This window comes from Tachypleus tridentatus, chromosome 1, assembly GCF_004210375.1.
Source record: "Tachypleus tridentatus isolate NWPU-2018 chromosome 1, ASM421037v1, whole genome shotgun sequence".
NCBI classification, from domain to species: Eukaryota; Metazoa; Arthropoda; class Merostomata; order Xiphosura; family Limulidae; genus Tachypleus; species Tachypleus tridentatus.
The window spans coordinates 2243986-2258825 of NC_134825.1; the positions used below are offsets into that span (position 1 = coordinate 2243986).

Consider the following 14840-nt stretch of genomic DNA (forward strand, 5'->3'; position numbering starts at 1 on the left):
ATACATATACAGTAAGTTGTCATAATTAAACATACATATACAGTAAGTTGTCATAGTTAAACATACATATACAGTAAGTTGTCATAGTTAAACATACATATACAGTAAGTTGTCATAGTTAAATACACACATATACAGTAAGTTGTCATAGTTAAACATACATATACAGTAAGTTGTCATAATTAAACATACATATACAGTAAGTTGTCATAGTTAAACATACATAAATAGTAAATTGTCATAGTTAAACATACATATACAGTAAATTGTCATAGTTAAACATACATATACAGTAAGTTGTCATAGTTAAACATACATATACAGTAAGTTGTCATAGTTAAACACACATATACAGTAAGTTGTCATAGTTAAACATACATATACAGTAAGTTGTCATAATTAAACACACATAAATAGTAAGTTGTCATAGTTAAACACACATATACAGTAAGTTGTCATAGTTAAACATACATATACAGTAAGTTGTCACAGTTAAACATACATATACAGTAAGTTGTCATAGTTAAACATACATAAATAGTAAATTGTCACAATTAAACACACATAAATAGTAAGTTGTCATAATTAAACATACATAAACAGTAAGTTGTTATAATAAAAAATACACAAAAATTACACAAAGGTATAAAGATGACAAGTTATCATAACTTCAAAATGCATGAGGAATAAGATGTCATAACTAGAAAATACATAAACACCAAGATATCGTAACTAGAAAATACATGAACACCAAGATATCGTAACTTCAAATACATGAACACCAAGATATCGTAACTTCAAATACATAAACACCAAGATATCGTAACTGTAAAATACATAAACACCAAGATAACGTAACTGTAAAATACATGAACACCATGATAACGTAACTTCAAATACATAAACACCAAGATAACGTAACTTCAAATACACGAACACCAAGATATCGTAACTTCAAATACACGAACACCAAGATAACGTAACTTCAAATACATGAACACCAAGATATCCTAACTTCAAATACAAAGACAAGTTTATATATTTATTACATTCACTTCCTCTTTTTGTCGCACAATATAATTAATATCACATTCATACTTGTGTCACATCTACACCTACATGTGCGATTTATATTACTATAGGTATAATAGTTTTTTTATTGTTACAAGCCTAAAAGTTAAACTTCAGTTTTTAAAAACTAAGTTTCCAATAATTAACGTTATTATTTTATATGTTTGACTTATCTTTAACATTTTATATTACTGTAAATGTATAAGATTTTGTGTTGTATTAATTTCTTTTTGTTCTGATATTGGCACCCTACGATTGAGCAGCGTTTGTCGTTCATAAACAGAATTTAGTTAAAAATCAAAAGACTGAAGAAATTAATTTCACTTTTGTAGTGTTATAAACTTATTGTTCTGATTATAACTTCATTTACAGAGGATATCGATCCAGATGAAAAGGAAGGAAGTGAAGACACTAGGCATGGTAAACTCTAGACGTAATATAAAATAAGACGTAACAGTTATTCTACTGACCATAACATTTCAAAAACATGTGGTTACTGAACTACATGCAAAAGTTGTGTAAGCTAGACGTTTTAAAGTAGCTATAAGATTAAGTGCTTTAGACACTCAAAGTGAATCTCTGATAACAACAATTGATTGCTTTAGACACTCTAAGTGACTCTACGAATGACAACAGTTAGGTACTTTAAACCTTCAAAGTGACTCTCTGCAAAGCTACTCGAGGTCTATCTGCGCTAGCCGTCCCTAATTTAGCAGCGTAAGACTAAAGGGAAGGCAGCTAATCATCACCACCCACCGTCAACTTTTGGGCTACTGTTTTACCAATGAATAGTGGGCTTGATCGTAACATTTTAATGCTCCCACGGCTGAAAGGGCGAGCATGTTTGGTGTGATGGGGATTCGAACCTGCGATCCTCAGATTTCGAGTTAAGTGCCTTAACCATCTGGCCATGCTGGTCCAATACTGAGATAACCACTTTCAGTGTCCAAAGTGCTCAACCATTTTGGTTACTTAAACAACGGTTGCTTTAAGCATTTAATATTTTTAAATTAACTATCTGTAAATCTGTATCTATTTAGTACAAGGACGTTTTGCTGATTCTCACAACTTGAACACCGTAGCTTAATTAGTTAATTAATGTTATAGTTTAGGATTTTTGTACTTATTTGCTTTAATATAATTTCATCTAGACGCTTATACGGTCAAGCAGAATGAAATTGATGTTGGTGATAAGTTAGAAGGAGAGACTAGCAGTGCAGATAATCTAAAACCTCCATCTTGGTGGACAGTCAAAAGGTCACTATGTTATTTGTTTTAAAACTGTTTCAGTAAAGTGCATATAACATCCAAGTTAGCTAAAGAATATAATTTTTAAATTCAAATGTATTTTGATTTATAAAAACAACTCAAAGTGATGTATATTAATTGGTATAACGTGCTGAGCAGAGAGAGAGTGAATATTTATTGTTATCACCAAGGTGTGAATGATGCCTTTATTTATTGTTATCACCAAGGTGTGAATGATGCCTTATTAAGAATATTGATGAATGTAGTGTTACCTTTGTTTTAAGATTACAAAAACTCTTGCCTGAAGAAAATATGTGTGAGTAATACCACTCTTTAACAGTGGTCTATAAATAGATAATCAAGATGTAGGTTCTTAGGGGGGAGACATTCTCTGGTAAAACTGGCTGGTAACGATGTTCATTTGAAAATGTGTAATACCATTCTTTAACAGTGGTCTATAAATAGATAATCAAGATGTAGGTTCTTAGGGGGGAGACATTCTCTGGTAAAACTGGCTGGTAACGATGTTCATTTGAAAATGTGTAATACCACTCTTTAACAGTGGTCTATAAATAGATAATCAAGATGTAGGTTCTTAGGGGGGAGACATTCTCTGGTAAAACTGGCTGGTAACGATGTTCATTTCAAAATGTGTAATACCACTCTTTGACAGTGGTCTATAAATAGATAATCAAGATGTAGGTTCTTTGTGGGAGACATTCTCTGGTAAAACTGGCTGGTAACGATGTTCATTTGAAAATGTGTAATACCACTCTTTAACAGTGGTCTATAAATAGATAATCAAGATGTAGGTTCTTTGTGGGAGACATTCTCTGGTAAAACTGGCTGGTAACGATGTTCATTTGAAAATGTGTAATACCACTCTTTAACAGTGGTCTATAAATAGATAATCAAGATGTAGGTTCTTAGGGGGGAGACATTCTCTGGTAAAACTGGCTGGTAACGATGTTCATTTGAAAATGTGTAATACCATTCTTTAACAGTGGTCTATAAATAGATAATCAAGATGTAGGTTCTTAGGGGGGAGACATTCTTTGGTAAAACTGGCTGGTAACGATGTTCATTTGAAAATGTGTAATACCACTCTTTAACAGTGGTCTATAAATAGATAATCAAGATGTAGGTTCTTAGGGGGGAGACATTCTTTGGTAAAACTGGCTGGTAACGATGTTCATTTCAAAATGTGTAATACCACTCTTTAACAGTGGTCTATAAATAGATAATCAAGATGTAGGTTATTCGGGGGGGACATTCTCTGGTAAAACTGGCTGGTAACGATGTTCATTGTGGTCATTGGTTGGCAGAGTCTTTTATTTGTTGATAACTTTCGTACTGGTCAGTAGAAGTAGAATTTTTTCTACTTCCTTCTTGGCCAGAAGGGTTTTTCCATTTATATTTTGGACACTATATTTTGTGTAAAGAGATGTATCCATTTCTATATTGGTCAAAAGATGTGTCATTTTATGTCTTAGTCATTAGAGGTGTCCACTTTTATCATATTAAAGTGAATCTCACTTAGACTTGAGTATAACAAAACACGATAGTCATACCTGTAAGGATGGACATCTACTGAACAAATAACAACTTAGAAGTGACATAAAAAAATTACAACAGTCTTTATTACTACTGGCTGTTTTCTGAAATCGAAATGAAGCATACATACATACATGATCGTGGGCAAAATTCGAACGCAATACTTTGAAGAATTTCTGAAATGTCCTGTAACTGTTTCAGAGAAGCTTTAAACATTATTTTCGTAGAACCCAGTTATGACGAGTTTTGACATGTTACTTTAGTAGAGAGATGGAGAAACACAACAGGAAGATGAGGAGAGCTTGTCGTAAGGCAGTAAAATCCCAGGCTTTCTACTGGATTGTCATCATTCTGGTCTTCTTCAACACATTCACACTTGCATCAGAACATTATGAGCAGCCCAGCTGGCTGGACTACTTCCAAGGTAGTATGCACGTGTTGTTTTACATGAATACAGAGAAATGATAAACTCAATAATTTCTAACGTAATTAGATATATATACATAGAGAAAGTACGCCCTCGGTTATGATACATGTGAAACTATTATTTGTTATGCGATGAAATTAAAAAAATATATTTACTCTACTAAATTTTTGTGCCTCTGTAAGAGAGCATGTAAGTCATGTATAAGTAAACTCACACGTGATAATAATGAAACCAATGTATTTTTCTTTAGTGTTTCTCTTTAACTAGAACTTTCTTGATTTCTTTCAGAGGTAGCCAACATGTTTTTTGTCGCACTGTTCAGTCTAGAAATGTTGCTCAAAATGTACAGTTTGGGATTCCAGGGGTACTTCGTATCTCTGTTCAATCGGTTTGATTGTTTTGTTGTGATCAGTTCCATCCTGGAGATGGTGCTAACATACATGCATGTCATGCCCCCTCTCGGAGTTTCTGTCTTAAGATGCGTTCGGCTGTTGCGAATCTTCAAAGTCACCAAGTAAGAATCTAATCTAAATTTTTCCATTATACCTTGAACTGAACTGTATCATTATAACAGATATATTTATCAGGTCATCCCATAAGTAATGTTCCAAAATTTAATACAGAAAGTCAATCATCATTTCTGTCTTTGAAGAAGGCTGTAACGACTAAAATATGTATTAGAACTTGTATAAAAATGTTCAGACAAATAAGTGAAACTAACCCAACTCCACTTGTTTGTATCATTAATAAAATAAACCCTTATGAAGATGGATGTGTCTGAGGAGCACATTAGGTATATAATGCTTTATGAGTTTAAAAAAGGCAATAGTGCAGCAGAAACTACCCGAAACATTCAAGGTGTTTATGGTGCAGTCTCTCTCAATGCAAGAAAATGTCGTAAGTGGTTTCAGAAGTTCAGATCAGGTGATTACAGCTTAAGTGATGCGCCACATTCAGGTCATCCTGTTGAGTTTAACGATGACTTGTTGTTGTCTGCATTTGATGAATATTGTGCTGTAACAGTTGAAGAACTAGCATAGAAGCTTAATTCAACCCATTCAACAGTTCACTGTCATTTACAACAACTTGGAAAAAGGGTTCCCCATGATTTGACAGAAGCTAATCTTAGAGAAAGAGTGGACATTTGTACTTCTCTGCACTTTCATGTATTAACTCACCTTTTATGACAGATTAGTGACTGAAGATGAAAAATGGATATATTGTAAAAATAAGTGCTGCCGATAATGGCTCAGCGGCTGTGAAGTGGCTAAAACACAGTTCAAAATGGACGACCGCCCTAGGAAGGCCCTGTTAAACATTTGGTGGTATATTGTTGGTGTGATCCACTTTGAGTTGCTGCCATTCAATGTAACGATTACATCAGACTTCTATTGTCAACAGTTAGAGCGCTGCTTGCATGTTGCACTAAAAGAAAAGAGGCCTGCTTTGATCAATTGTAAAGGTGTTGTGTTACACCAGGATAATGCATGGCCCCATATAGCAAGAATTACATCTGTGAAGATTGAAGAGCTAGACTGGGAAAAACTTCCACATCCTCCTTATTCTCCAGACCTTGTCCCATCTGATTATCATCTATTACAAAGTTTGCAGAACTATCTTGATGGAAAAGCACTTAGAACACATGAAGATGTCAAAAGTACCCTCTCTATATTATTTTCCTCCAAACCTGAAGACTTTTATAAAAGTGACATTCAGAAGCTTGTGAATCGTTGATAGGAAGTAATTAATAATAATGAAACATACATTATTGATTAAATAACATTAAAAACGTTTGAAATCCTTTCTCTTTTTCTGAACCTAAAATCTAACATTACTTACGGCATGACCTGATACTTACGTTATACCTTGTTCTCAAATGTATTATTATACCGGGTATATCCACTTACGTTACACCTTGTTTTGAACTGTATTATTATAACAGGTATATCTACTTACGTTATACCTTGTACTGAACTATATTATTGTAACACGTATATCTACTTACGTTATACCTTGTTCTGAACTGTATTATTATAACAGGTATATTTACTTACGTTATACTTTGTTCTGAACTGTATTATTATAACAGGTATATCTACTTACGTTATATTTTGTTCTGAATTATATTATTATAACAGGTATATTTACTTACGTTTTTCCTTGTTCTGAACTGTATTATTATAACAGGTATATTTACTTACGTTATACCTTGTACTGAACTATATTATTATAACAGGTATATCTACTTACGTTATACCTTGTTCTGAACTGTATTATTATAACAGGTATATCTACTTACGTTACACCTTGTTCTGAACTGTATTATTATAACAGGTATATCTACTTACGTTATACCTTGTTCTGAACTGTATTTTTATAACAGATACATCTACTTACTTCACAAGTTTTCTTAACTATCGTGTTCAAAGTTTTCGTGTAGAATGTGTTCGAGTTTGTTGTGAACTTCAGGTACTGTGACTTTATTATGTAGGTATTGGGCGTCACTAAGAAACCTGGTAGCTTCACTCATTAATTCCATGCGTTCCATTGCAAGTCTGCTTCTTCTCTTGTTCCTCTTCATTGTCATTTTTGCTCTCCTTGGCATGCAAGTTTTTGGTGGAAAGTTCAATTTTGTTGAGACTGAGGATAAACCACGAAGCAACTTTGACTCTTTTTGGCAATCTTTGCTCACCGTATTTCAGGTAACTCAATGTTCATTATAATCTTGTCACTTATTGTTCACAAAGCAAAGTTTTAAAATTTAAAAACGTTTAACTAACCAATGATTATGTGAAACAATAATCAACTGTGTTTATTTTAAGGTACGAACTTCGACAAGTTTGCTATAACTTTTGTATAATGTTGACTTTGCTGTATTTACAGATTCTAACTGGTGAAGACTGGAATGTCGTGATGTATCATGGTATTAATGCTTATGGTGGTGTTAGTTCTGTTGGTGTTCTGGCTTGTGTGTACTTCATAATTCTTTTTATATGTGGTAACTGTATCCTTTTATTAAGTGTGATATGATATACTTTATCATTTACAACAATAACTGCTAAAGATAATTAATACTAAGGACTGTAATCCTATGGATAACAGATAAATATAATTACTGATGAGACTGTAGTTGTAAAGATGAAAGATAAATATAATGACTGATAAGATTGTATTCGTATGGATAAAAGATAAAGATAATTACTGATGAGACTGTAGTTGTAAAGATGCAAGATAAATATAATGACTGATAAGATTGTATTCGTATGGATAAAAGATAAAGATAATTACTGATGCGACTGCAGCCATATAGATAACAGATAAACATGATTACTGATAAGACTGTAGTCGTTTGGATAACAGATAAACATGATTACTGATGAGACTAGTCGTGTGGATAACACATAAACATGATTACTGATAAGACTGTAGTCGTGTGGATAACAGATGAACGTGATTACTGATGAGACTGTAGTCGTGTGGATAACAGATGAACATGATTACTGATGAGACTGTAGTTGTGTGGATAACAGATGAACATGATTACTGATGAGACTGTAGTCGTGTGAATAACACATAAACATGATTACTGATGAGACTAGTCGTGTGGATAACACATAAACATGATTACTGATAAGACTTTAGTCGTGTGGATAACAGATGAACGTGATTACTGATGAGACTGTAGTCGTGTGGATAACAGATGAACATGATTATTGATAAGACTGTAGTCGTGTGGATGACATAAACATGATTACTGATGAGACTGTAGTCGTATGGATAACAGATGAACATGATTACTGATGAGACTAGTCGTGTGGATAACACATAAACATGATTATTGATAACACTGTAGTCGTGTGGATAACACATAAACACGATTACTGATGAGACTATAGTCGTGTGGATAACAGATGAACATGATTACTGATGAGACTGTAGTCGTGTGGATAACACATAAACATGATTACTGATGAGACTGTAGTCGTGTGGATAACAGATGAACATGATTACTGATGAGACTGTAGTCGTGTGGATAACACATAAACATGATTACTGATGAGACTGTAGTCGTGTGGATAACACATAAACATGATTATTGATAACACTGTAGTCGTGTGGATAACACATAAACATGATTACTGATGAGACTGTAGTCGTGTGGATAACACATAAACATGATTATTGATAACACTAGTCGTGTGGATAACACATAATCATGATTACTGATGAGACTGTAGTCGTGTAGATAACACATAAACATGATTATTGATAACACTGTAGTCGTGTGGATAACACATAAACATGATTACTGATAAGACTGTAGTCGTGTGGATAACACAAACATGATTACTGATGAGACTGTAGTCGTGTGGATAACACATAAACATGATTACTGATGAGACAGTACTCACTTGAGAAACAGATACTATGTAGTTTCAATATTTCCTCAGTAATTCTTTAGACATTCTGTTAAACGTCTTCTTGGCCATTGCGGTTGACAACCTGGCTGATGCGGAGAGTCTAACCGCCATAGAGAAGGTACGTGAAGAGTGCATAATACAGAAAATCTGATTTATTTAATCTAGTAATGGATATAACTTGGAAGTCCGATTAGAAAGACCTTATACCGTTAGGTCTCCTGTTATGTGTAAGTCACTCTCTCTAAAACATGGGTTCGATTCCCCTCTGTAGACTCAACAGATAGCCCGATGTGGCTTTGCTATAAGAAAACACACTCACACACTCTGCACGTATTACTGTAGTCTTTTACGATTTTCGATTACTCAACGCACATTACCGTATTTATAAAATATTAATAATTACTTCTGTAATTAATTACCGTATTTACCGATATGTGGGTTTAGTAGTGTATCAAAACATGACGAAGTGCTTCATTAGTTTGTTACCGTATTTACTGATATGCGGGTTTAGTAGTGTATCAAAACATGACGAAGTACTTCATTAGTTTGTTACCGTATTTACCGATATGCGGGTTTAGTAGTGTATCAAAACATGACGAAGTACTTCTTTAGTTTGTTACCGTATTTACCGATATGTGGGTTTAGTAGTGTATCAACACATGACGAAGTACTTCTTCAGTTTGTTACCGTATTTACCGATATGCGGGTTTAGTAGTGTATCAAAACATGACGAAGTACTTCTTTAGTTTGTTACCGTATTTACCGATATGTGGGTTTAGTAGTGTATCAACACATGACGAAGTATGTCTTTAGTTTGTTACCGTATTTACCGATATGCGGGTTTAGTAGTGTATCAACACATGACGAAGTACTTCTTTAGTTTGTTACCGTATTTACCGATATGTGGGTTTAGTAGTGTATCAAAACATGACGAAGTACTTCTTTAGTTTGTTACCGTATTTACCGATATGTGAGTTTAGTAGTGTATCAACACATGACGAAGTACTTCTTTAGTTTGTTACCGTATTTACCGATATGTGGGTTTAGTAGTGTATCAAAACATGATGAAGTACTTCTTTAGTTTGTTACCGTATTTTCCGATATGTGGGTTTAGTAGTGTATCAACACATGACGAAGTACTTCTTTAGTTTGTTACCGTATTTCCCGATATGTGGGTTTAGTAGTGTATCAACACATGACGAAGTACTTCTTTAGTTTGTTACCGTATTTACCGATATGTGAGTTTAGTAGTGTATCAACACATGACGAAGTACTTCTTTAGTTTGTTACCGTATTTACCGATATGTGGGTTTAGTAGTGTATCAAAACATGATGAAGTACTTCTTTAGTTTGTTACCGTATTTTCCGATATGTGGGTTTAGTAGTGTATCAACACATGACGAAGTACTTCTTTAGTTTGTTACCGTATTTCCCGATATGTGGGTTTAGTAGTGTATCAACACATGACGAAGTACGTCTTTAGTTTGTTACCACGTTTACCAGTATATTTGTTTATCTTTACTTCTCCGAATAACATGACATCTGTCATACATAAGTAAGTTCAACTTATGTAATCATATTTAGTTTTAAACAAGGATAAGTAATTAGAACCTGATGAGTAGCAACAGTTTGAATAAGTATTTGACGCAGGAAGAAGATGTGGAAGGAGAAACTGGAGGAGAGCCGCAAGATGTAGTGGATGGTGATGAGAACCTTAACGAAAACCAATCTGAAAGAAAAAAGAAAAGAAAGAAAAAGAAAATGAAGAAAACGAAACTGGTTAATGATGAAATGGAGAAAGAAAAGTTAGAGAGATTTGACACTTCCCAGATGAACCATACACCTTATGTCAGGGCGTAAGTACTTGTAGTTTAATTCGTACCTTATGTCAGCTCGTATGTATGTCAGAGTTTTATGTATATGGGCTGGGAATCTTCTACAGTAGGTGTCTGTGACTTGTTGGCGACAAATTTCCAGAATAACTGACAGCTCACAATCCACTTGTTTTAGAATATAATCGAAACAAGTCAAACGTATTACTTTGAGATCTAGTAAACAAGACGAACTATTTTTCTTTATCATCGTTCTTCGCAATACAAATCAGTGAATAATTCACTTACGTTATCCCTTGCAGCTGTATCCTGAACCTCAAATAATTTTTTTTGTCTAATTTTTCTTGAAGTCCACAAAGACAGGCTCAGTTACTTTAGAGCACCTTTTAACAGGACATAGTAGTCTCTTATCTGTATTAAAGTGTGAAATCCATCCTATCACCTGTTATGAAAATTGTTATCACTCACATGCTAACATCACATTTTGTAACTTTTTTCGGCTGAGCCTTCACTTGACTGTGTAACTAATGGTCGCGAGCTACCTATATATGTGTTAACAGTTAACAGGTAAGAATAATAAAACGTGTTTAAAACTTGTATTTAACGACCTTTCAAAGTCTATTCAACACTTACTAGTAATAGTAGGTATTAATAGTGGAATCTGTTTTGAGACAAACAACATTTGAAAGCTCTTAACAAGTGTCGAGTATAGAGGAAGCCGAATTCTCACGATTTAATATAGTATATCAGTCTATGTTTTGGTACAAAATACCCAGCCAATTTTGCTGTTGGCTTGTGATACAAAACATGAAAAATTATAATAAAATACATACAATTTCAGCGAAGTATATTAATCAGTAGAATAAACCACCACTCCCATGAGTAGAGAAATTTACTACGATAATCGTCTACAGTTAGAAAACTTACTGAAATGGTGGCATAAAATCATTTAAAGACAAAGAAAAACAGAGAACCCGAGATATGATGAATACTTAATGTGGCAGTCTCCAATTAATGTGTTTTTTTTTTAATTTCGCACAAAGCTACTCGAGGGCAATCTGGTCTAGCTGTCTGTAATATAGTAGTGTAAGGCAGCTAGTCATCACCACTCACTGCCAACTTTTGGGCTATTACCAACGAATAGTGGGATTGACCGTAACATTATAACGCCCCAACAACTGAAAAGGCGAACATGTTTGGTGCAGCAGGGATGCGAACCCGCGACCCTCAGATTATGAGTCGAAAGCCTTAACCCATGTCGGGCCTAATGTGTTATAAGTTGCACAAATTATTTTACAATTAAGACACATTATTAAAACACCAGATTTTTTCAATGTAAGTGAAGGACTTAGACAAATTCTTCAGGGCGAAAATATAAAGGCACCTGAATTAATTTTAACACATTGGCTCTCAAGCCAATTCTGCCGATACTTTCCACGGTCTCACTAGTTACTTTACAACTACTTTGTTTAGGAAGAGTGTATATGTAGCCATTAAGTGATACTTTAAAATGAAAATAGAGCATGACTCACTGGTGGGTCGAACTGGAAGACTATCACAACCCACCGGTGGGTTGTGTGGGAGCCAACGTGTTAAACCACCATATTACATATTCAATACTACATTCAATACTATTGTCCTTGTTTCAGTAAAATATTCCTAGTCATTTTGCTCTGTAGTGGCTTGTAAGACTATAATAAATGATAATAAAGCTGAAGGCAGTGTTATATATACATAAATATACACACACACTTTGTTTACTCTGATAAAACAAAACATTCCCACTAGAATAAAATGAAGCTTTTCCTTTGCTTAAACAGTTCCTACATCTCCACGATGCTTGAATGAATGGCTTTAAAGAGCTAATGTTGGTAAGGAAGAATTTCAGAAAATATAAATCTCAACAATCAGGAATCGATTAAAAACTGCCTCTGCAACCTTCGCAGAAGTTTGTTTGGTAGCTATGCATAGATTTTGGTGCACTTTACTCAGTCGTTTTTGCTGTAAGCTATGGTGTTTAAATGTATTATAAGAAAAACTTATAATAAATAGCTTTCTTTTTTAGCAATGAAGTTTTTCCTAATACTTGTTTCTTTACACTTTTTATATGATAGCGTACATGAGTTACTAGCAGAATGTATTCCAAAGCTTTATCAGTTTTACATAGAATAATAATAAAACAAGTAGTTAAAAGATCTCGAAGGCTGCTTTACTCTATTAAACTAAGATAAAATTATAGTTACTATTACAACTAGGCCTGTTTAAGAAAGATAGTGATGAACGAAAATTAACCATAGTTTTGACTATTCACCAGTTTTTGACTTTGGGACGCATAGCCAGCTGAAAAGCTGCACACTACAAGTGCAAGGCAGGTCTTCATATGTGGCTTTTGATGCCTTTGCATTGATTTAACACTACATCTGTGTCATCTTTACATCAACATCACACGGTGGTGATTTAGGTTAAAGTTTATTTCATTTCCCGAAAATGAAATATAACCAGGGTTGGTCAGAAACCTGCTTCTAGGAACAATAAAAAATAACCAGGGTTGGTCAGAAACCTGCTTCTCGGAACAATAAAATAGAACCAGGGTTGGTCAGAAACCTGCTTCAAGAAACAATAAAATATAACCAGGGTTGGTCAGAAACCTGCTTCTAGGAACACTAAAATATAATCAGGGTTGGTCAGAAACCTGCTTCTAGGAACAATAAAATATAACCAGAGTTGGTCAGAAACCTGCTTCTAGGAACAATAAAATATAACCAGGGTTGGTCAGAAACCTGCTTCTAGAAACACTAAAATATAACCAGGGTTAGTCAGAAACCTGCTTCTCGGAACACTAAAATATAACCAGGATTGGTCAGAAACCTGTTTCCAGGAACAATAAAATATAACCAGGATTGGTCAGAAACCTGCTTCAAGAAACAATAAAACATAACCAGGGTTGGTCAGAAACCTGCTTCTAGGAACACTAAAATATAACCAGGGTTGGTCAGAAACCTGCTTCTAGGAACAATAAAATATAACCAGGATTGGTCAAAAACTTGCTTCCAGGAACAATAAAATATAACCAGGATTGGTCAGAAACCTGCTTCAAGAAACAATAAAATATAATCAGGGTTGGTCAGAAACCTGCTTCTAGGAACACTAAAATATAATCAGGGTTGGTCAGAAACCTGCTTCCAGGAACACTAAAATATAACCAGGATTGGTCAGAAACCTGTTTCCAGGAACAATAAAATATAACCAGGATTGGTCAGAAACCTGCTTCAAGAAACAATAAAACATAACCAGGGTTGGTCAGAAACCTGCTTCTAGGAACACTAAAATATAACCAGGGTTGGTCAGAAACCTGCTTCTAGGAACAATAAAATATAACCAGGGTTGGTCAGAAACCTGCTTCTAGGAACAATAAAATATAACCAGGGTTAGTCAGAAACCTGCTTCTCGGAACACTAAAATATAACCAGGATTGGTCAGAAACCTGTTTCCAGGAACAATAAAATATAACCAGGATTGGTCAGAAACCTGCTTCAAGAAACAATAAAACATAACCAGGGTTGGTCAGAAACCTGCTTCTAGGAACACTAAAATATAATCAGGGTTGGTCAGAAACCTGCTTCCAGGAACACTAAAATATAACCAGGATTGGTCAGAAACCTGTTTCCAGGAACAATAAAATATAACCAGGATTGGTCAGAAACCTGCTTCAAGAAACAATAAAACATAACCAGGGTTGGTCAGAAACCTGCTTCTAGGAACACTAAAATATAACCAGGGTTGGTCAGAAACCTGCTTCCAGGAACAATAAAATATAACCAGGGTTGGTCAGAAACCTGCTTACAGGAACAATAAAATATAACCAGGGTTGGTCAGAAACCTGCTTCAAGAAACAATAAAATATAACCAGGGTTGGTCAGAAACCTGCTTCAAGAAACAATAAAATATAACCAGGGTTGGTCAGAAACCTGCTTCTAGGAACACTAAAATATAATCAGGGTTGGTCAGAAACCTGCTTCTAGGAACAATAAAATATAACCAGGGTTGGTCAGAAACCTACTTCCAGGAACAATAAAATATAACCAGGATTGGTCAGAAACCTGCTTCGAGAAACAATAAAACATAACCAGGGTTGGTCAGAAACCTGCTTCTAGGAACACTAAAATATAACCAGGGTTGGTCAGAAACCTGCTTCTTGGAACAATAAAATATAACCAGGGTTGGTCAGAAACCTGCTTCTAGGAACAATAAAATATAACCAGGGTTGGTCAGAAACCTGCTTCTAGG

The 14840-nt window shown here is 34.5% G+C and overlaps 2 protein-coding genes across 8 annotated transcripts in view; one reads left to right on the forward strand and one right to left on the reverse strand.

Annotated features, from left to right (window-relative positions):
* LOC143229231 (prolyl 4-hydroxylase subunit alpha-2-like) overlaps positions 1-14840 on the reverse strand; it is a 514682-nt gene that overhangs the window by 364697 nt on the left and 135145 nt on the right. The window lies entirely within an intron of this gene.
* LOC143228798 (muscle calcium channel subunit alpha-1-like) overlaps positions 1-14840 on the forward strand; it is a 222387-nt gene that overhangs the window by 131629 nt on the left and 75918 nt on the right. For all 7 annotated transcript variants that reach the window (XR_013015602.1, XR_013015596.1, XM_076460506.1 and 4 more), the window contains 8 exons: positions 1444-1491; positions 2223-2328; positions 4137-4297; positions 4589-4814; positions 6792-7002; positions 7184-7304; positions 8763-8839; positions 10372-10577. Coding sequence is in view for 5 of the 7 variants with exons in the window: in XM_076460506.1 (XP_076316621.1) it covers positions 1444-1491; positions 2223-2328; positions 4137-4297; positions 4589-4814; positions 6792-7002; positions 7184-7304; positions 8763-8839; positions 10372-10577 (1156 nt within the window). In the remaining 2 variants the exon portion in view is untranslated. The remainder of the gene's footprint in view (positions 1-1443; positions 1492-2222; positions 2329-4136; positions 4298-4588; positions 4815-6791; positions 7003-7183; positions 7305-8762; positions 8840-10371; positions 10578-14840) is intronic.